Here is a 21,108-nt window from a genome sequence, read left to right as displayed (position 1 = left end):
TTTCGGTGCAATTACTCACGATACACGACCGGTGACAGCTGCTCCTGCGTAATACATTAAAAAAATTACAGCGTCATTGAGATTTTTCACTGGCCATTGCATATATACAAGAATGTAAGCGCGGTTCTTGAATGACAAAGTTTCGTAAACATATTTGTCCTCAACTTCTTCAGTTTATTGCCTTTTAAGTTTTCATATCAGTGGCATGCACTGCTTTCCTGGTTTCGAACTGATATAGTTCTAAAGTTCGTGTGATATTTTCTTTACTTAAATAGACAAAAATATGGAAGCATTGATACCAGTTATTTTGGGCAAAATTTTTGGTACATACGAGTATATTATTTTGTGAAAAAATACATATTTTATTGTTTTGACTGTGCGTAGCGTTCAAGAATTCGTTTGCAGCATCTTTGGCAATGACAATGCAGTTATTATGAGTCTCAAGGGATCATGGATTTGATCCCTTGAGAAATTGTTTAAGAGGAAGCTTTAGCTCGGGCCCAATCCGACGCGGCCTATTCAAATACTTTTAAAACGCAGAAACGCTTTTCTTAGATAATCCTGCTAATCGCTTTTCTTGAAATTCGTTGCATTTGAGTGAGAAAGTTAAATCCTAGTTCTGTTGGAAACACAACTTCGATTTAGGGCCTGAATTTTGTTTAAAATATTTTGAAAAATTCGAAAGTTTGAAAAATAGAAGCACGACGTTTACAAACTAATGGCTATGCATGAAGAACAGACATTGTGGTTCTGTAAACGGCATCTATTATAACAGTCAAAGCGGACAAGTTTGCTATGTCAATTTGTACCTTACATGCATTGGTTACGTTGTGTACAAGGGTTCTGCACAAGCCGTATTTCCACAATACAATTTTTTTTTTAGATTCATGTGTAACATATCCATTTTGTCCGCTGTAGATGTACTATTAGGTGCAATTCACAGAATTGTGATATCATTTTTCATTGTTGAGTCACGGAGTTTTAAACTTGATAGTTTCGTTTTCTGAAAATTTTCGATTTGGCCAATTTTTAATAAATAATTGACCACCTAAATGAAAAATTCTAAACCAGTAGTCACTAGAATTAAACTTCTTCTTTTAAATGCAACAAACCTCCTCAAATTTGGTGAAGTGGTTGCAGGGAAAAACGAATTCCCCTTCTAGATGTAAATAGGAGCACCCGAGCGAAAGCTTCCTCGAACAAAATTTCTCGCTACGCCACTGGCCCCATATCTCTCTCTCTCTCTCTCTCTCTCTCTCTCTATATATATATATATATATATATATATATATATATATATATATATATATATATATATATATATATATATATATATATATGAATGCATGTATACATGGGGCCAGTGGCGTAGCCCCCCCGAACAAAATTTCTGGCTACGCCACTAGTCACCGTGTCAATCTTTGGTGTACGAGACCGTCTAACCATCCACGCCGGCCGGCCTAGCGATTGCGATGCTTCATTTGCAACTTTGGTGCATTGAGAAAACTGAATATGTTGGAGAGCTCGCAACAGACGAGTTACAGGATGGTCAATCATAGTTTAGTTGCCTAGAGTGGCATAATGTACAACGGACATTTATACAATCAACAGCATCATGATACTGACATGTGTACGGGTTCATTCTTCGCTCGTAATCGCTTTTTACCGGTCAACAAATGCTTAACGGAAGCGCCTGCAGGTCTCGAAAGTTTTCCGACTGCTATGAATGGTTCTATCCATTGCGAGTTTTCACCGAACATTTGTAATCTGATTGTATGCTCGCGTGAATTAGCACCTTCGGGAAAGCATGCGGGAACAAGTAATTAGGCTAGCACGTTCGACGAGTTCTGCACAAAAGCCACGTGCTTGATCCGCAGAGCAGATATTGACGATCGCCGACTGTGCTCGCCGCTATCGTTGTGCATCGATTGTCACGCGTTTTTGTTGGCAGAGGCTCGCCCGAAAAAGAGTTTGGTGATACACAGTTTTGTTCTTGCTTTCCTGAACATCGCTACAACGTGACAACATTAAAGCGCAAAAGAGTTAAATAGAACGCCGCTGAAGTGTTCTTAGACGGAGTAAGCTCAAATGTGAGTTTAGGTTTGGTAATTTAAGAAATTACGGTTACTTTAACATATGTTACAGCGAAGCTGCGTGCCTCTGGCCCCCGCATCCGTTTCCAGCGGGAGTGGCCTTGCGGATTGAGTCGGTATCGTGACGACAAATGTGCGCGCTGCCTACCATTTGGGGGAGAGGGGGCGGGACATGTGCAAAGGCCACGTGAGCCTGTTCAAGTGACCTCGTCACGCCGTCGTGGTACCGGAGCTGCTGGAATGGCGAGGAGCCGGAGGAGATACGAAAGAGTATGGCAACGGCGGCTGTGCACGTGACCTCCGATTCTGTGTTTATAGCGTCACGCGCGGTAAAGGCATCGGCGCTGTGGTAATGGCGACTGGTAGTGGGGGAGGGTGAAGAGTATGGCGACGGTGCCAGCGCAGGTGACCGGCGCTTCTGTGGTTATAACGTCACGCGCGTCGGAGGTTCCGGCACTGCTGGAATTAAGATCGGTAGGGGAGAGGAAGAAAGTATGTGGTGATGACGCTGCAGCAATGTAGACGGGTAGGGGGGTGGGGGTGGTAAGACTTTGGCAACTACGCCTGTGCAAGTGGCGTGCGCTACAGTGGTTATACCGTCTAGTACGTCGGAAGTGCCGGCGCGACAGGAGGAGCGGTTGCATCAGATGCATGGGAGGTGAGGTGACTGCGGCGGCGCTTGTGTCGGCGAAGTGTGGTACCGTGTGAAAGAAATGTATGCGCTCATGATGTGTGAAGCCGCTGTATGCTGCCTAAAAAGCTTAGCTGATAGTCTGTCCCCAGGTGAACGTTGCGGCCAACGAATCTTTTTGTTTTGCTGACTTCTGTACATTTGAATTTTCTAGGTATGCCTATTCAAAGCTACCCAAGATCGTCGTGTCAGTCTACAGACCATGGACGACGCCGCCGAATTTGCACGAAGAGCAGTCCTAGCGTATGGATAGGCCTCAGCTAAGGATATTCGCAGAGAAGTTTCGGCATCAACATAGCCAATTTGCTATATTGCTGTTCTATGCGAACTCACTCCGCAAGCTTTATTATAGTAGATTACCCGTGTAAGCAGTCATCCCGGTGCTTATTTCTATTCCAATAAAATGAACTCTTCGAAGCTTCCAAAGCCTGCCACAGAATTTGTTGCATGTCTCTCAATATCTAATAGGTGGATCGTATCAAATGCACGGAACACGAATCTTACGATGAAAGAAGGAAGACAACCACAGGTAATGAGAAGGAAAGGTTCAATTTCACGAAGAGTTTGTATTCAGGCGACCAGTAGAGGGTTGTTTGTACATTAGGCATAGAGAGAAAATTATCGGTGTGAACTGGCTCAACCTTAGTGAGAAACATTACGTAAATTTAATCACCCCAGCATGCACAAGATGTGCCACCAATCTACAAACAAGTATGTTTATTGGCCTTCTAAATAGGAATTTTGGTTTTCTTTGCTGCAGTACAGATATAAGTTTATACACGTGTACAAGTTACCACGATAAACAGATGTGTTATACTGATTTCTAAGCTCTATTCCACAAGCGCTACGTACTACTGTCAGAAATAAATTATTTCCTGGTATTTAGACCAGGGTAGGCAGCAAGAACCAGCGCAACGCAGCGACGTTTGCGTGAGAAGGCGTTTCGTGTGTTGCGACACCATCGACCCGAGCACATCGGGGTTTGACCTTCCTGTGCTTAGCCATCCGGGGTTCCTGAGGCTTAGCTGAGGCACCACATCACATGGACAAATGCTTCACGTAGACGGAACGCTGGACCCCCCTTATTGAAGCGCACGTAAAATCAGTACACGCCTTTTCCTGTTCACCGCTTCACCCTCTTACTCGCAATTTTACAACCGTTCTTGTCTCATTTCCTTCTTTTCATTTCCTGGTGGCTATGGTTATCATCCCTTAGGCATTCTTAAATAGGTCCTTCAAATGGGCCCCTAAGCACTTTTTATCGAAGTATGGTAATCCAGTTGAAGTTCAAGTATAATATTTGATAAATGCTTTGCATTCAAAATTGTGTTATTGCGTTCATAATAAGCAAACTTATTGAAAACAAAAATCGTTTTGTCCGCCTTCGCGGCGCTCATGCTCCTTTTCCTTCAATAACTTGCACGGCGAAAGTTACGGCGCAATGGGGCGTGCTCACAACATAACGCCTATTGAACGTGGCCGTGGTGCGCAGACCAACTTGGATTTTGGATAATCACGTTGACACCATTCCTTCCTATTTTGACGTGGACGACAAGCGAAACATAGCCAAAGTCCGAGGCTGTTCCTTAACTTACGTTTGGATTCGGGGTGTCTTCATCCCATTGGTTTGCTACTGTCTACAACTACGCACGATTCTGTTTTCTTGCACCGAGTGAGAAGCACCACATATTATTTGGTGCCTATTTCTAGGGAAACCACACAAAACTGCCCGAAGGGCAAATATAACGCAATTCTTGTCTTCGCTCGTACGAGCACGTGAGGACTATCCCCATCGGGAAAGCGGCGGTAGCCGCACTGCCGACACGCATTGGAAGGATTGCTAACGTAATGAGCTTCGACCATGATGGCAACACATCTCGAGTCGGTACAACTCGGGACGCAGCCTGTTCCGGTGGCATGCTGGGGCCCGAGCGGGCTCGGTACGCGCCTGGAGAACTTTACCTACACAGACCCCAGAGTGCCATGCGCGTGTTCACAGTAGCCTGCAACAACAGCACGCTCGTCACGGCACGCCGTGAAAGTTGCGGTATCTATATATGTTACGCCGGAGATGCGGTTACGGGGAGCTGCAGCAGAGCGCTACGCTTCCTATGCGCAAGACAAGGCTGGGGCTGAGTTTATACCACAATTCATTGTGGTATAAACTGTCTTGTATGGCGACACGGACGGTATATGTTCCTAGGGGCTGAAATGGCTCAGCGCTTGCTCTGCATAGCGAAATGGCAGAAAACGGCGTCGCAACATTTCAGAGCGTACGAAGAATGCTAGTCGGCAATCACGGACACTGCGGCAACCTTGTCGACAAGCACGCGAACGGCGATACCTTCGGCAAACTCTTCAATGACGTTCGTAGGAAATAAACGAGGGCTTGAGCAGTTCCAAGAGATCGCAGTTGTTGCGTACGGAACTGCGCCTTTTAGTTCTCTTTCACAGCTGTAGGGCGGTGGACGATGGGGGACAGGGAACGTCGACGGGGAGATTGAGGCCGACGACTGTTGAAGTTTTGGGGAACAGGAGATGACGGAGCGAATTGCGGAACTGGTGGTGAATAGCGGGACTGGGAGTCAGGAGCATTCCCTTGAAGTCTCGTAGTATCGGGAGGATAAATAAATAAATAAAGAGGAGAAAGGTGATGTGCAGCGCTCGCTTTCAATACGCTTCAACTGTAACGTCTTATGAGGGATTTCGTGCAAAAGGGGCCTCTGGGCGCATCAAGTCCCTGAACACCGGAAGGTTCTTTCTTTACGGCGCAAAGTCACGCGAATGACAATTCAAATCTAGAAAAATAGCGTTATCTTGGTTGCGCATTCGGCCACAAAAGATCGTAATAACACTAGTGTCCCATAAGTTATAATTAGAAGAAAGGTAGGCTTCTGTAAAACTATCGTTACCATGGTACGTCTTCATTTCATGAATTGTAGCACGCCGCTGTTGTTTGATCAGAGCACAGTGATAGCTAGGAGCAGCCTTCAATTAGCATAAATAATAGAGTTTGCAGAAGCAGCCAGATTGGGTGACACGCGTTTTAGGGCACAGGGAAGAGAAAAATAGGCAAGCTCACCTGTCTAAGCAATGCGCAGAGATGAGTTCGTCAGGCGGGAGTTATAATAAAGATTTCAAAAATAAATGAGCCCAAATATGTATGCACTCATCTTCCATGTTCTGATATGACTTGGGCATGTGTCTATGCCTTCAACGCTGTAATAAATTCTGATTTTTATGTGGCAGCTGTACCGTTGTGCAGGCAAGATTCACTGACTGCATCTATCATGCATCTATCATTGTGCTTTTTTAATAAATAAATTGGAGGGAGTGTCCGTTTCTTCCCTGTCGCGTAACTTGTCCTCGTCCTTTTGAAAGTGCGCTATTCATTAGGGAGCTCTGAGCTATTACGGGACGTTGTAGGATCTCGTCAAAGAAGGCGGCAAAAGGGACTTCGTCGAGGCAGCGAGTCAAGTCTGCCTTCTCAGTCTTGCAAATTAGGTGAGTAAGATATTTCTGTCGCCTATGGAGACTTTATTTGTCATCACTTCCAGCTTGAAAACTACATCTTACGATACAGAACAAGAATCTGGCAGTCTTGTTCGCTTTGTTCGTAGTCGTTCTCTTTATACAGTGACGTATTGATTGCAGCGTTACAAAGATTGCAGAGTGCATCGTCTAATCTAGGAAGGGGTAGGGGCCTTTTCTGAAACATTTCACTGGTACTCAACGCAGAATCACAACGTGCAGTATTCCCAAACAGCACCACAGGCAAGAAACCATGGGCTCTTCAGCGCCCCTTCACATTTCTGCAACAAAATCACGCTAGTGTGCCATAAAGCAGTGGGGGCCGTATAGGGATTCTTACTGACTCTTATGACATGAAGAACGTATAGGAAGCCAGGCTTGGCATGTAAAATTTATCTCAGTCTGTGGGAGCACATATCGTCATAAGGCAATCAGAGGACACGTCGGTCAAATTTGCGGGATATGAAGCTGGAGCTTCAACATCAGTTCATCTGGATATTGTAATACTTCCAGGCAATGCAACTATTAGCAAGGCTTCCATACTGAGCTGCTGTTTGTATGTGCTTCGGTAAAATGCCTTTGCCGCGATATATCTCACCGCCATGCACCAGCCGCCACGGTATTGCATGGCATCTCAGAGCGCGCAAAAAAGCCGCACTTATTTCGGCGACGGCTGAGATGCAACCGATGTGTAATTATCGATGTTACCACACCAACTCGCCGAGCTGTCCCAACTGTAGCAGAGGATGTGTGCCGCTCTTCAATGAACCTCTTTGACGACAACCATGGCAAGTGCCCATGTGCCGCCACTTAGTGGACTGTTCTGTGTTTATCTTAGTGTTTATCTTAGTGTGTTTATCTTAGTGGACTGTTCTGTGTGGAATTATTCTGTGTTTATCGATGTGTATGCGCAAGTCTTCAATGAACCGATTTAACGCCAGCATAGTAACTTGGTACGTTCCAGTGGCAGAGACGTCACAGAGACCTGTACGTGGGGACGAGTGTCCCCACGTACAGGTCACCCTCATGCTGTAATGCCCTATGTGCCGCGCGTTGATGCCTTCAAATTTTCCTTTCTTGTGAAAACTATAGTCGATTGGAACAAACTTGATGCAGATGTATTCATAGAAACGCACACAACTGAATCATTTGAGCGTAAACTGTCATGTGCTTGCTGAATGCATGGTTTGTTTATTGCGGAACTGGTGTTACGCGTTTGTGGAAAACTTTTTTCTCCCACCCCTGTAACAGCTCGCAAGGGCTAACAGTATTAGAAATAAATAAATAAATAAATAAATAAATAAATAAATAAAAGTGCACGCCAGCTGGTGTAGCGCTCCCCCGGGACACCGTGCTCCCCATCCCACTATCTGCAACGAAATACAATTTTATCCCGATTGCTTGCTTCAGCGTGGAGTTTGTTTGGTACTTAGCGGCTAATTATTCGTACTGATCTTGAGTTGTACAAAGTACGAAGTGCCCCACGGAACTCTGAAGCCAGCAGAACATCACATCGAAAACACATATTTACGTCGTTATTTTGCATTAACAGCAAAGAATAGGAATGTGCAATTTTTTAATACAAAGCAAATTTACACCCTTGAGTGTCCAAACCTGTCTTAACCCCTGTCAGTGCTCCATTAGTGTTCTAGAACATTTTCTGTTTCACGGTGTGATCATACAGGTTTTCGAAGGAGGGCGCGAGCACTTATCTCGCCTTACTATAACGGGAACACAGGAAGTGTTTTATTCGTCTCCTCCCTGCCACAGTTGTCGCAAGCAGGGCCGTCGGTCATTCCAAGAGCCAGAAGTGACTTCAAGGTACTTGTCAGGCATCGGTGTTGTCTACTTCATCTTCTAGAGCGCCTACTGTGCACTCACAAAATTACATAAAGTGGTACTTGCGGAAATTTTCGAAGAATATTTAGCTAAAACTAAAATGTTTCACTCATAATAACGTAGCCACTGCTATTAAACATCGTATAAGAATGTGTGATTCGTGAAACGTTAAGATGACAGTTTCTCATTTGAATACATTAGACAACAAGTGGAGAACAGGGAACTGTAGCTATATCATGTGCAAAGCGCATAAGGAAGCCTAATGGTTCTGCGTAACCCTTTCTCGCACATTACGGGCTGTCAAAGCCCAAGACGCAAAAGATCGAAGTTGCAGTTTCGGTGGAATGCATGAGGACTACTAATGCTCTAGATTGGTGCTCGCTTACCTGAGGCGACATTATTGCCCAATAAATGCTAAGCCGAGTTTGCAGTGCACGCAGCTGGCGAATGATGTTTGCAATGAAAGCCGTCGTTGTCAGCCTCGATGGCTCTAGAAATTTTCTTGTTGCTGATGTGCACATATACTCGCATTTCGGATTCAGAAACGTAAAACTAAATGCTATGTGGGATCGAAACACTCAGTTTGTCACGTCCTACCTGGAAACTTGACGCAGTAAAGCTTCTCTGAGATGTTCAGATATGTCAGGAACGACCTTCATTATGCCACAACGGAGAAAACATTATTGGATGACAAGCCTCAAGAAGGTCGAGTTTGTTTAGTCTGAATAATACATAAACGTATATCAGTGTTCTATCTTTCTGTCGCTTGTGAAAATCGCCATTAGGAATCCAATTACATTCTTTTGCAAATTCGTGTTGAGAAAACTAATGCTCCTTTACATGTCCTCATGCACATAGCAGGGAACGCAACAGAAGCTGCGCAACTAGCCCGCACATAGAAGACTCCCTCCGCGCGTTTCAAATGGCACTTGTCCTTGATGACTTATTCATTATAAAACAGAAGTACTTCACATATTACAACCTAAAATTGTCGACGTTAGAAGACGTGAAGTCACGTGTAATTGTTCAGCTTAGTGCTTCGAGTATTGGCCTTATGGTGTATTGGTCGCAAGGGTCATGCTTGGCGTGTAGTTGAAAGAAGCAGAAAGGTGTCAGTCCTTCTGTTCAGGTGATAAATAGGGTAGCAGATACAAGACCTCCCAAATAATACTGGCATCATGGGCGCTATAACGTAAAACTATTCCAAACTTTTCTATTCCAATTCTGCTATCAGCCCTACGCGATTGGTCAAAAACATTTTTCGACCACCCCCCATTTCACCTGTCTGTCACGCGACGTTACAAAAACCGCAATACCTCCCCATCTGATATGATGCGTGCACACTGATTATGCATGATTTGACAGAAAAAAGAAAAACAGTTATTTCTGATTCGACCCCTTTTCGCCATTAGCCCTCGTCTATTGGTAAAATGTTTTCGGGCTGCACCCACTTCACCTGCCTGTCATGCGACGTCACAAAACCGCACGAACTCACCGCGTCAAAGTGACGTGTACGCGATAAAGATGCATTAATATGCCGAACAAAACTGAATTTTTTTCGGAATAGCCACAGGCTGCCCCGTTCCGAAAGGAATAAAAGATAGCTGCCGCCGATCGCTGAGACGCTGGCTACTCGCACCTGCCGGAGAGCATGGGTGTATTTGCGTATAATAAAACTTCTTGCGTGACCGTGTAACGTTTTTAAGCACTTTCGACACGTTTACTACCTCATTCGGCCAACTCTTCTTTGCTGAGGGTCAATTTTAGCGTCATTCTTAAGCTTCCGTTGCATGCCACCGCGATTTTCGAGCAGCCACCACAAGCTAAGTAAGGGAAAGCCGACCAATCGCAGACGCCGGCACCACCCTCTTCATCCGGTTATCGGTTTTCAGTGCACTGGCTCTGCCCTAGTGAATCCCTCTCCACTTGAGCGTTCTCCTCGCCTCTTGTCAGCCAATTACATACAACAAGCCGCTCAGTGCAGGCAATGTTACTCGTTTTTCAAGTAAACAAAAGGGACCTCCTATGAACGAGGAGAGCGTTTGATTGGTCTGTTCAGACAACCCTATGGGTGACCGCCGGTGCTTGCGTCGGTGGTTACGCAAATTTGACGTCAGGAAATTGGAATAGAAACATATTGGAATAGTTTTACGTTATAGGACCCCATGTTTGGTTACGTAAACGTATGAAATAATGTCACGTCACACAAAAAATGCCTCAATTTTAATTTACGTACAGTCTTAATTTGTAGGTGCTAAGGACTGCACTAAGACAAGTCTCGTTGACATTAGCAGCGTTACTCGCACTGTACGAAAATTGCCATGAATTTTTTACAAACCTAACACAAACAGCGGACCTGCGTTTGATCAGGTAAATTCTATAAAATATCTCGCAGAAGCGTCATTCAGTACACATGCCCCTAAATAAAATTTGCTTGTTACTTTGTGCCCTTGTGCTGTCTTGCTGGGTCCCGTTATTTAGTGCTCGTGCAAAAAGTTTTAATGTACACAGAAGCATAATTTCCAACCCTTGTACAAAATCTAGGAGTTTATTCGTAAAAAAACTGTGTTAGATCGTCTTGAATTTGTACGTTGAAGTACCGAAACTGCACAGTGCTGTTCTTTGCTCGATGTCTTCGTCTGTATGCAGGAATATGTTTACTTGTGTTCGCACGTAGCTGAAAATAAATTTTCTGTGTAAGCTGGCACCTGCAAGAATATTATACGCTTTGCCTATTCTACACGCGAGCTATCGCGATACAGCAATGTTGAGCTGGTTGCTACAGGAAAGGGTTGCCGGTACTTTTGTTGAGATAAAGTGAAATACGTTTGCCGTGGATGTAATTGTATGTATAAAGTGGATGCATTCCACCGCTACAGAAATTCAGTAAAGTGTACTTCAGGATGGACTTCAACAGAGTTAAAAATCATGATGGCCGCACACAATGCTTAATTTTTTACTTGGAGCGGAGATATTTTGAAGGTATTGCGCATATTTTGTAGTAAAAGAAGTGACAATTAATCCTCTAAAATAGCGTGCTCGTGGGCTGCTGCAGTACTGATATTCAATTATTTATTTTGCAGACAGAATGCAGGCGTCAACTCTCATCCAAGCGTGTACGGCGGTCATATTTGCCCTTCTGCTATGTGTGTTCGAGCCTACTTCACCGTGCAATACCAAGTTGCCCCGTAAGAAAAACTGCTTCGTACTAATTACTTGTTCATCAGCCTAAAAAAATTGGTTCAATAGTTTATAAAAGGCAATAAACGTTATGCCATAAGGAAAAAAAATTCATGACATTTATATCGGCAGGTGCAATTGGAATGCATCTACTGCATTTTTTTCTTAACTCAATGTGAACCCTTCAGGATAAAATTGCTCTGCTGAGAGGCAGCACATATAAGCTATCTTAACAAGAAGTGTTGTTTTTAAGCAGAGTAATTCACCTCTCCTATATCCCTAGTTCTCCTTTCGGACGTGAATCTTATCTTTCTGTGTTCCATTAGGTTAGGACAGCCATATAATGGAGACCATGTCTTTTTCTGTGGATCCACTCCCCTATCTCGGGTTTCCAGTGTAGATTATGGTTGAAACTTTGGTGTGTCCCGACAAAGGACATGAATAATATAGACATGTTAATAATATATTTCAAGCAAAAAATTACTAAATGAACAGACATAGTCATCCAGGCGTGTTACCAACTTCAATTTTTTGTCACAAAGCACTTTCCATGTAAAGACCAGAAGACCGCTAATTTGCTTATTGTGCTGAACGTTTTTGCGAGATAGGTTGTGAGAGCGACATCGGCCTCCTAAACATATTCTGGGCCAATTTTCCTTTTTTTTTTGCCACCGTTCTCTCTTTCCATCTCCCTAAATCCTTTGAGTGCGCAGCTCTGTGGCATCCGTTCCTGCATCGAGCGCCCGCGTACACAGTGTAACCGAGCGAACGAACACAGCATATGAAAGAGCGAACACCGAGCGCAGCGGAGATTGAAAGAAGGCAGTGAGAGCGAAGACGAAAGCGGAGGGGGAGGGTATGGCGCAAGCGTGGGAAGCGTAGCGGCGCGCTAGGCGCTCACTGCGGCTTCGATGGCTACGAGATGGCGCCAGACTAGCGCTAGCCATAGACGACCGCACGCCAAGTTTCATCCTAGACGCCAGCGCTCGTTTCTCCCCTAGCGGAGCGATTTCATCTCCAACGGGTGTAGGTTTCCGTCGCCGCTTCCCTTCGCGGTCGCGCCCGCGTTCAGTTCGCGCTGCGCGCGACACGTCTCTTGTTTGCGACGGCGCCTCTTCGGATGACCGGAAATTATTATTGTGTTGTTAACTGTCACGACAGCAATGTAAACATGAAAGCGTTGATGCCACCAGTGAAATTCTGCCGATTCACAAGAAAATGGTACGAAAGAAGCAGACGACAGACATGGATTACTGCGGTGCGCCGAGCGAAGTAAACTGGCAAACGAAGTGAGCTCGTTCATTGATCACTCCTGAGTGTATGACGGTTTCTATATGTAACTCACGTGAATTTAATAATTACTCGGTACATAATCCTTTTATTTATATAAAAACTTTAAGTTCAACGAGCGCTTGTCCTGTCTTCTTTCTCGTGTTTCGTTTGTGTGTTCGCTGCCCAAGAATGGAAACCACGTCTGTTGTATGCGCTAGCAGTGGCCGAAGTTCACGCGTGCCGAGAAATTGAATATGTGCATGATGAATTGAACATGACCGGAGTTCATTCCCGCTTCACCACTGCACCGATCGATCGGGTTACTGGACGATACACAGCCGCGTCTTGGTCGCGCCGGCATTGCTGAAGCAGGAATGATTAATAATACTTTCAACTTCCGTCTCTTGAGTACTGTTAAAAAATGGCCAAGCTGTCTACATTGCTGCCTCTATTCCATATTGTAGGGGACGTACTAGTTAAAGTTGTGTGCGCATGTCGTACTTGTGCTATGCAGCGATATATCTTGTTTATTTCCGCACAGTGTCGATAGAAGGCCGTTGTCGCCATCAGAAACAACACGGATTTGTAGCAAACATAATGTGAGAAACTGCAAAAATGACTTTGGCAGTGAAGGTAGTGAAGTGTAGAATGACTTGATCAGGGAGGTGCTCATTCGCAGCACGTCTCAGTCGCTGACGATGGTGGATCGAAGCCTATCCTCGGGCGACTGATAGAGGGGATGTTGCGCCAGCGATACTTTCAACGAGCCCCAGACATTTTAAATGATGTTGGCGCCCGGGGATTGAGGCGGCCGCTCCAAGAGAGTGATTGCGCGCTCTTCTAGCAGTTCTTGCACAGCACGAGCAATGTGGATCGGCGTCCTATCGCGTTAGAATATATAGTCGCCTTCCAGAAACGGGCCGTCAAGAATGTATGGAATCAGTACGTCGTCTATGACTGCCCTACAGCGATGAACTTACATTCGAGGCGTATCAGTGGGCGTCGCGCAACGCTTAGCAAAGAATACCGGCTCATTTCACGCAGTAACGATGTGATCGGCGCCCTGCACCTGACAGTAGAACATTTCCCGACAATGCGGCCAGCGCGCGCCGCCGTAGCAGACGACGCCGTTCAAGATCCCGCCCCTCGAGCATCTGCGCGAGCTGCTGCCGCCGCCTGACTCAAGCGCTCGCCGCATCGCGATGCAATGCGCTTCGAGTTTTCCCCTAAATGTGAAACAGACTGTACACCACCCTTCGAAGGAAATATCCACGCGCACACACGTAGGCACACACCGCGCGCGGCACGAAACGTGCCCAAGCACGCGCAGTGCAGGAGGCAATCAAGGCGGCGCGAACGAGAGATGGGAGAGGGGTACCACCCGCTAATAGAATTTTGCTTCGCATGCGGCGCTCTCAACCCCGGCGCAGCAGCGCCACTCTCGGTGCCGTTCTTGTCTATGAGCGAGTTCTTTCTGGGGCAGCTGCTCTGTATCGTGCCCACGTGCCGCCAGCGCGCTGCTTCTGGCGATCATGCAATTGGCGATACAGTGGCGCCACACTACGCTACGCTTACGATGTGCAACGAGAGAGAGATCGCATGCGCCAGCAAACATAACACTGAATGACAACACGCACAGAGCTACGCTGAAGTTTCACATTAGGGAGTATCGTAATAGTCAGTGAATATCGTTCACTTTATTTTTGTCTAGAGTAGAAAACAAGACTGTTATTCCGAAAGCATCATCTGCCCCAATTCAGCCTTGTAGTCGGCGGAGTGACCGAATGATGGTACAAAAAATGGCCGAAGGTATAGAGTAAAACCGGTTAAGTAAATAGTGGAACTGACGCTAAATTCCTCATGACAGTTTTTGCAAACAAAGTAGAATAATGTTTCTGAAATAAAATTATGTAATGGCAGCAGCGGCAGCGACACGACTGCATCGCTAAAGAGCTACTGCTGTCTTCGCAGATCCCTGGATGCACCTGTGACTGGGTCCAAGGAACACCACCCCTGCTGAAGTGAATCTGCGTACTACTGCGAAAGGTCCCCGCTGCTGTGAACTTGCGCCCAACCTGAGGCCACCGTCATCCAACTGCGTCATCGGACACTTGGCGCTGTATTCGCAACATCTGCGCAGACGTACACTGGACCATCTACTAGATAAAAGAGCGAACATCGGAGCAGCCGTCACTTGGCAGCAGCGGCAGCGACACGACTGCATCGCTAAAGAGCTACTGCTGTCTTCGCAGATCCCTGGATGCACCTGTGACTGGGTCCAAGGAACACCACCCCTGCTGAAGTGAATCTGCGTACTACTGCGAAAGGTCCCCGCTGCTGTGAACTTGCGCCCAACCTGAGGCCACCGTCATCCAACTGCGTCATCGGACACTTGGCGCTGTATTCGCAACATCTGCGCAGACGTACACTGGACCATCTACTAGATAAAAGAGCGAACATCGGAGCAGCCGTCACTTGGCAGCAGCGGCAGCGACACGACTGCATCGCTAAAGAGCTACTGCTGTCTTCGCAGGTTAGTGCAATATTACGCAAAACTTGTATGCAGTTTATTCCTGCCGCTGCTGCCACCTTAGTTGAAACTTACTCATCGTAACGGTATGCTTTGTGTTGCGTTGAACGGCCAGACCTTGTGAAAAAAAAAAATGTCCAGCACATGTTCTTCTTGTGCATCAACTATTCAAGAAAGTGTCCCGCGTGCGATCTGTACGGAATGTAACTGTGCATACCATTTTGGCCAGTGTGCTGGGGTAAAAGAGAAATCGTTTCAAGCTAAGCCCCCTGATTTGAAAAAGACGTGGCGCTGTTGTAAATGCCGCGCAGGAAAGGCTCCTGTAACAGGCAAGGAGGATAACGGCTCTGATTCTGAATCTGATATTCGGAAGACTCTTGCCGCTATCCTAGGAAAACTGGAAAGTTTGCCAGAACTAACAAAAAAAGTGGATCAAATTGAACAATCTGTCCAACACATGTCCAAGAAATTTGATGACTTCGAAAGACAGGTTTCTCGTCAAGAGAATGAAATCAAGGCTCTGAAAAAAAGAGTAGCTGAATTAGAAGAAAAAGACGACATGGCGCAGGTAGTGCAAGCACAACTGCAGCAAGATGTTAATGACCTCGAGCACCGCAGTAGAAAACTTAACCTAGAAATACACGGTATCCCGTTTCAACCAGATGAAAATCTGCTTTCTGTATTAAACAGTCTTGCCCCCAAGCTTGAGGTACCGCTTCTAACAGCAACAGATATTCAGGCGATACACAGATTGCCTGCCCGGAAAGATAAGAAGCCAGGTATAATCGCTCGTTTTACCCGACAAGCGACAAGAGACACGTGGCTTTCAGCCAAGAACAAAGTAAAAAAGAACGATCTGCCTATCGTCATCCAGGAAAACCTTACTCGGTACAACAGAGAACTGCTTCGTCGGGTGAAGGACTGGGCAAAAGGCAATGGTTATTTTTATGTATGGCATGTAAATGGAAAAGTTCTTCTCCGCAAAAGTGCAGGGATGAATGCCATCCATATCAAAGGAGAAGACGACCTAGAACAGTTGAAATGAGTACTGTGCTTGCCGAATCGATAAAAGAAAATACAGTAAAGAGGCATAAAGATGCAAAACCAATATCATCTTCCTGCTGACTTAAACCGTATCATTTCCTGTTTTTCGCCCGCATCGCTAAAAGCTGTGCACATCAACGCACGATCAGTGAAGAACAAAACACAATCCCTAGAAGAATTTTTCAGTGAATTCAAGCTCACTGCGATAATGTTAAGTGAAACGTGGAGCACCAGTGAAGATAATGTTTTCAGAATGACTAACTATAAAACGTATTACCTGAATAGATCTGTTGGCCGTGGTGGGGGAGTGGCAGTTCTACTGGATATGAACGAAAATGGTGAAATGCTTGACTCATACAGTATGATCACACCACACTACGAGGTCATATCACTGTCTGTGGGGAAAGTTATTTATTCCGTTTGTTATCGCCCACCCAATGGGGGCATAGCCGTTTTCTTGAAGTTTTATGATCACTTTTTATCGTTTGTAGCAGACGGAGGATACCTGCTTATTGCCGGAGGGGACTTTAACATTGACATGTACAGTGATAATTATCATAGTAGAGAATTTAGCACTATGTTGGCTTCAAACGGATTCACCAATGTAATAGAAATCCCAACGAGAATAACTATTGAAAGTCAATCCACCTTAGACTTGTTCATCACCAATTTATGCCACCCGAAACTTAAGGCAGGTGTATTATCGTGCCCCGTCAGCGACCATCTGCCTGTGTATTTCTGTATGGAAGTGCCAGCACGAACTTCAAAGGAACCGGAAGCTTTCACTTACCAGTGTATAACAGAAGTTGCACTGGAGGACTTCAGAAATGCCCTTAACAAAGTTGACTGGACGCAAATTGCTGAGCTGGATAATGCAAATGATGCTTATAACGAATTCCTTGATATATTCAAACAAATCTACCAGTTTCACTTTCCCAATAAGACATATCAGCGGTCCCGTAAGAGTCGTAAACCTTGGATCACTCATGCCTTGCGCCAAGAAATAAAAATGAAAGATAAGTTATATAGAACGTTTTTGGCGACACGCACGGCTGATAATCTGAAGGCGTTCAAGCAGTTCCGAAATAAATTAACAAAGAAATTACGATCCGCTCGAAAGGACTATTGCTCTGCATTTTTGGACATTAAAAGGGGTCGTCATGACTTACTTTGGTCCCGTCTAAACTCTTTGTTGCAACGCAACCAATCCCATGCCAGCGTACAAAGGTTGAAGATTAATGACAATGATTTAACTGGAATTGAGTTGGCTAATGCTTTTAATGATTTTTTTAAGCAAATGCCAACCTATGGATCGCTTCCAGATGCATGTGAGTACATAAACTGTCGTAACGATAAAACAATGTTTCTAGAACCTGTTACAAGAGAGGAAGTTGTGTCAGTATTATTAAGCCAAAAGAATAGCAGATGCCGAGACATTGACGACCTTCAGATAGGACCAGTAAAATATGTTGCTGATATTGTAACCCCCGCAGTTACACACATATTCAACCTCTGCTTATCTACATCTTCCTTTCCAGAAAAAATGCAGACCGCCAAAGTAACCGTTTTATTTAAAAAGGGCGACCAAAATGACTTAGGTAATTATAGACCTGTATCCATACTTCCTGTTTTTTCTAAAGCATTAGAAAAAGTTATGCACTCCAGGTTCACTAAATTTATTGACCAATGTAATTTGCTCACTCCATGTCAGTTCGGTTTTCGCAAAAATAAATCAACTGAGCTAGCACTTCTACATCAAAAAGAATATATTCTGTCCCAATTTGATAACAGAGCTTTCGTAATAGGTATATTTGTAGATTTTTCAAAGGCATTTGACTTGGTGAATCATGAATTACTCCTAAAGAAGTTATGGTACTATGGTATCCGAGGCCAGGCTGCAATGTTAATAAAATCATATCTTTCGCAAAGAAAACAAGCAGTTAGCTTACATAATGTACTATCAGAGGTAAAACCTATTATTTCTGGCGTCCCTCAAGGCAGCGTGTTAGGCCCACTTCTTTTCAATATATTCCTGAATGACATTGTTAACATTAACAAAAATGCCAAATTCATCATATACGCTGACGACACGAGTATTTTTTTTGCTGGGAAAAACATTCAGGATCTAATAGTGTCTTGCAATACAACAATGGTCACGCTGGAAAAATGGTCGAAATCTAATGATATGCGCGTGAATGAAAAGAAGACAAAAGCCGTAATATTTCGCCCGAAAAATAAGCCGGTTTCTATTCACAGTCATATTCTATATAATTCTCGACCTATAGAAATAGTTAATCATTTTAAATGCCTTGGAGTTATATTTTCTTCAACCATTTCATGGGAACACCAAGTAACTCACGTTGTCAAACAACTGGCTAGAGTAGTGGGCATGATTGGTTGCACACGGCACATTCTTCCGACGTCACTCAAACTAACTCTTTATCACGCACTTTTTTATTCTCACGTAAATTATTGTCATCTTGTATGGGGAACTGCAACACATTCTTGTCTTCGCAAAATACACATGCTGCAGAAAAGGGTCCTTCGCTACGCCTTCAATGTTAGCTATGGGTCACCCAGCAAAGGTCTCTTTCTTACAGCCGGTGTGGTCCAAATCTATGAATTATACCGATACCGGTTGAGCATTTCTTACAAAACAGAAATAAAAAATGGTACAAACCATATTCGACGATTGGCAAACTTGCAAGAGAAAACCACTAATTACCCTTTCAGACAACCCGAACAATGGATGGTGCCAACAGCACGCCTAAACTCCGGGCAAGAACGTTTGCAATTCACACTCCCTTCCCTTCTGAACGCTTATACATCTGCACATTTTGACTTATTCACCTGTACTCATAAGGTATTGCGTAGGATGTATATAGATGGTAGCTCCGAACAATTTTCATCTTCAATTGTGCCAAAATAAGTATTTGCTTCTGTATCTAATATTTCATGTATGAGAGTGTGATAAGTAACAACAATCTTTTTATCCCTGTGTTTACTCAGTACGCCTGAAGTGCTCTTGCGATGTATAGCATTACATTTTTGTTCTTTTGTTTCGTTTATACGACACCTGAAGTTGAGTCGTTGTTTGTCTTCTGCTGCTGCCTGTAAAATGGGGGCTGCGGCTTTGTCAAGCTGTATTTTTTACAGCTTTTTCTGCAGCTCCTCTGTCCATGTATCTTTGAGGCAGAAATAAACTTTATTATTATTATTATTATTAAATATCTATGTGGGTGGGAGTCAAACCCGGGTCTCAGGGATTCGACACGCGCACGCTTCTCCGACATCATGATGGCTCTACGTTTATGGTTCCCTAAATGTGTGCCTATTGCGTTCGTCATTCGGCATGGAACGGCATAGCCAATAGATAGGAGATGACGTCACGTTGTGAATGTATCAAATAAAAGCATTGTTGTTCAATTGAATGTCGCGGAGCTGTCCTTCGAGTGATGAACGCCTCGCGGGCAAGCGTACGCGTTTTCAGTTGGCCTTACAGAGGCACATGTAAAGCGCTGGTGAGAGCTTGCACGGTCAAGAAAAGTGCATAGAAAACATTTCACCATAGCAACTATTTTGCTTTCGAATTTCCACACCTAGGAAGCCCTAAGTGTGACTGCCGATATTTTTTGCCGTTAACCTCCCTGACACTTTTTTTGACATTGACGCTTTATAACGTACGTTTTGTTTGAATGTCAGTTAAAGGTCGTCCTGGGAACATTTTAATTCTCAGTTATGAATTTTACATGCAGCTCCAGGACCCCGCTTATTGCAAGCAAAAGCGCTTTTTGGTGAAGCAATGCGAGAGTGTAAGAAGGAACTAGTGGCATACGCAAAAAATGTGCCGCCTCACCTGCTTCGCAAGGCAAGTGCATCGGTCTTTCTGAACAGAATACTTTTGTTATTGTGGATGGTAATGGTTTGTTATCACGGTGTAATCAAAATGCCCGAAAGAAATGTTTGTTTTTGTTGACAACATGTAGTCATATAATTAGCAGACCAAAAGCAAGTCGGCGATATTTACCCTGCATAAAAGCTCATCTCAATGGCCTACATTTTCCATACAAGGATATTATGTGTCAGTTACGCTGCGCCATTGTAAGTTGACGTAATATGGTGCTGCAACGTATTCTTGAAATTCCCGAATGCAACCTTTGTGCATTCGCGAATATAGAAGCACATTCTGTTAACTCTGCAGTATTGTTTACTATCTAGGACCAAAAGAATATGGAACAGATGATAACAACAATGTCGCACATAGTACAGGAAATACGCTTCCACTCCTACGTCATTCCAAAATGAAGCAGCTTAGCTTCCGGCCTACATAATTCAAACTTCTCAATAGGATCGCGCGATTCAGACATCGCTTCGTCCGCGTCTTGCGTCTTATGTTCACTACACTTGTTCCAAATTTTCGACTTGAGCGATCAAGGCCTACGCCCCTTGCTTATCTTTATACATGACTACGATGTGAGATAATGGCGAATGAATGACGCAGGATGTAGCATGCAACGTTCCTCATTTCAATCATACCTAACAAACACAAATTAAATGAACAATGACTTGATGCTCTTTCCCTCTTAACACACATTAGTCTGTTGCCCATCTTGACAAAATATTTCAGGCTTCTTCAACACAACTTGTCAGAACACTGTCGCATGTCTTAAAAGATCTTGTAGCCGCCGTGAGGACCATGTATATAAGGCGTGTAAGACATCTTGCAAGACATTTTGTATCCCTTTTATAAACGGCAATAAGAAATTTCCTGATACTTTTTCTAGCCCTCTTAAAAACGTATTTTAACACTATAAACATTCTTGAGGAAGAAGGTGCGATGCCTCCTAAGAAGTATTTACCCAGCGTAGCCGCGTAGTGTGTTGAGTGACAGGTCCTTTAACGCTACAGGGTGATATGCGTAAAAATAA

At 44.4% G+C, this 21,108-nt stretch overlaps 1 protein-coding gene across 1 annotated transcript in view; it reads left to right on the top strand.

The window, feature by feature from the left end:
• Positions 1–6,228: 6,228 nt before the first annotated feature.
• LOC135918599 (uncharacterized) overlaps positions 6,229–21,108 on the top strand; it is a 29,027-nt gene continuing 14,147 nt past the window's right edge. Inside the window, exons 1-3 of the mRNA XM_065452216.2 lie at positions 6,229–6,288; positions 11,238–11,342; positions 19,936–20,048. Of these exons, the coding sequence (XP_065308288.2) occupies positions 11,243–11,342; positions 19,936–20,048 (213 nt within the window). The 5' untranslated portion in view covers positions 6,229–6,288; positions 11,238–11,242. The remainder of the gene's footprint in view (positions 6,289–11,237; positions 11,343–19,935; positions 20,049–21,108) is intronic.

The sequence above is a fragment of the Dermacentor albipictus genome, chromosome 10 (assembly GCF_038994185.2).
Source record: "Dermacentor albipictus isolate Rhodes 1998 colony chromosome 10, USDA_Dalb.pri_finalv2, whole genome shotgun sequence".
Lineage (NCBI taxonomy): Eukaryota > Metazoa > Arthropoda > Arachnida > Ixodida > Ixodidae > Dermacentor > Dermacentor albipictus.
The sequence above is the reverse complement of the archived record's forward strand: the minus strand, read 5'-3'. Positions and strand labels throughout refer to the sequence as shown.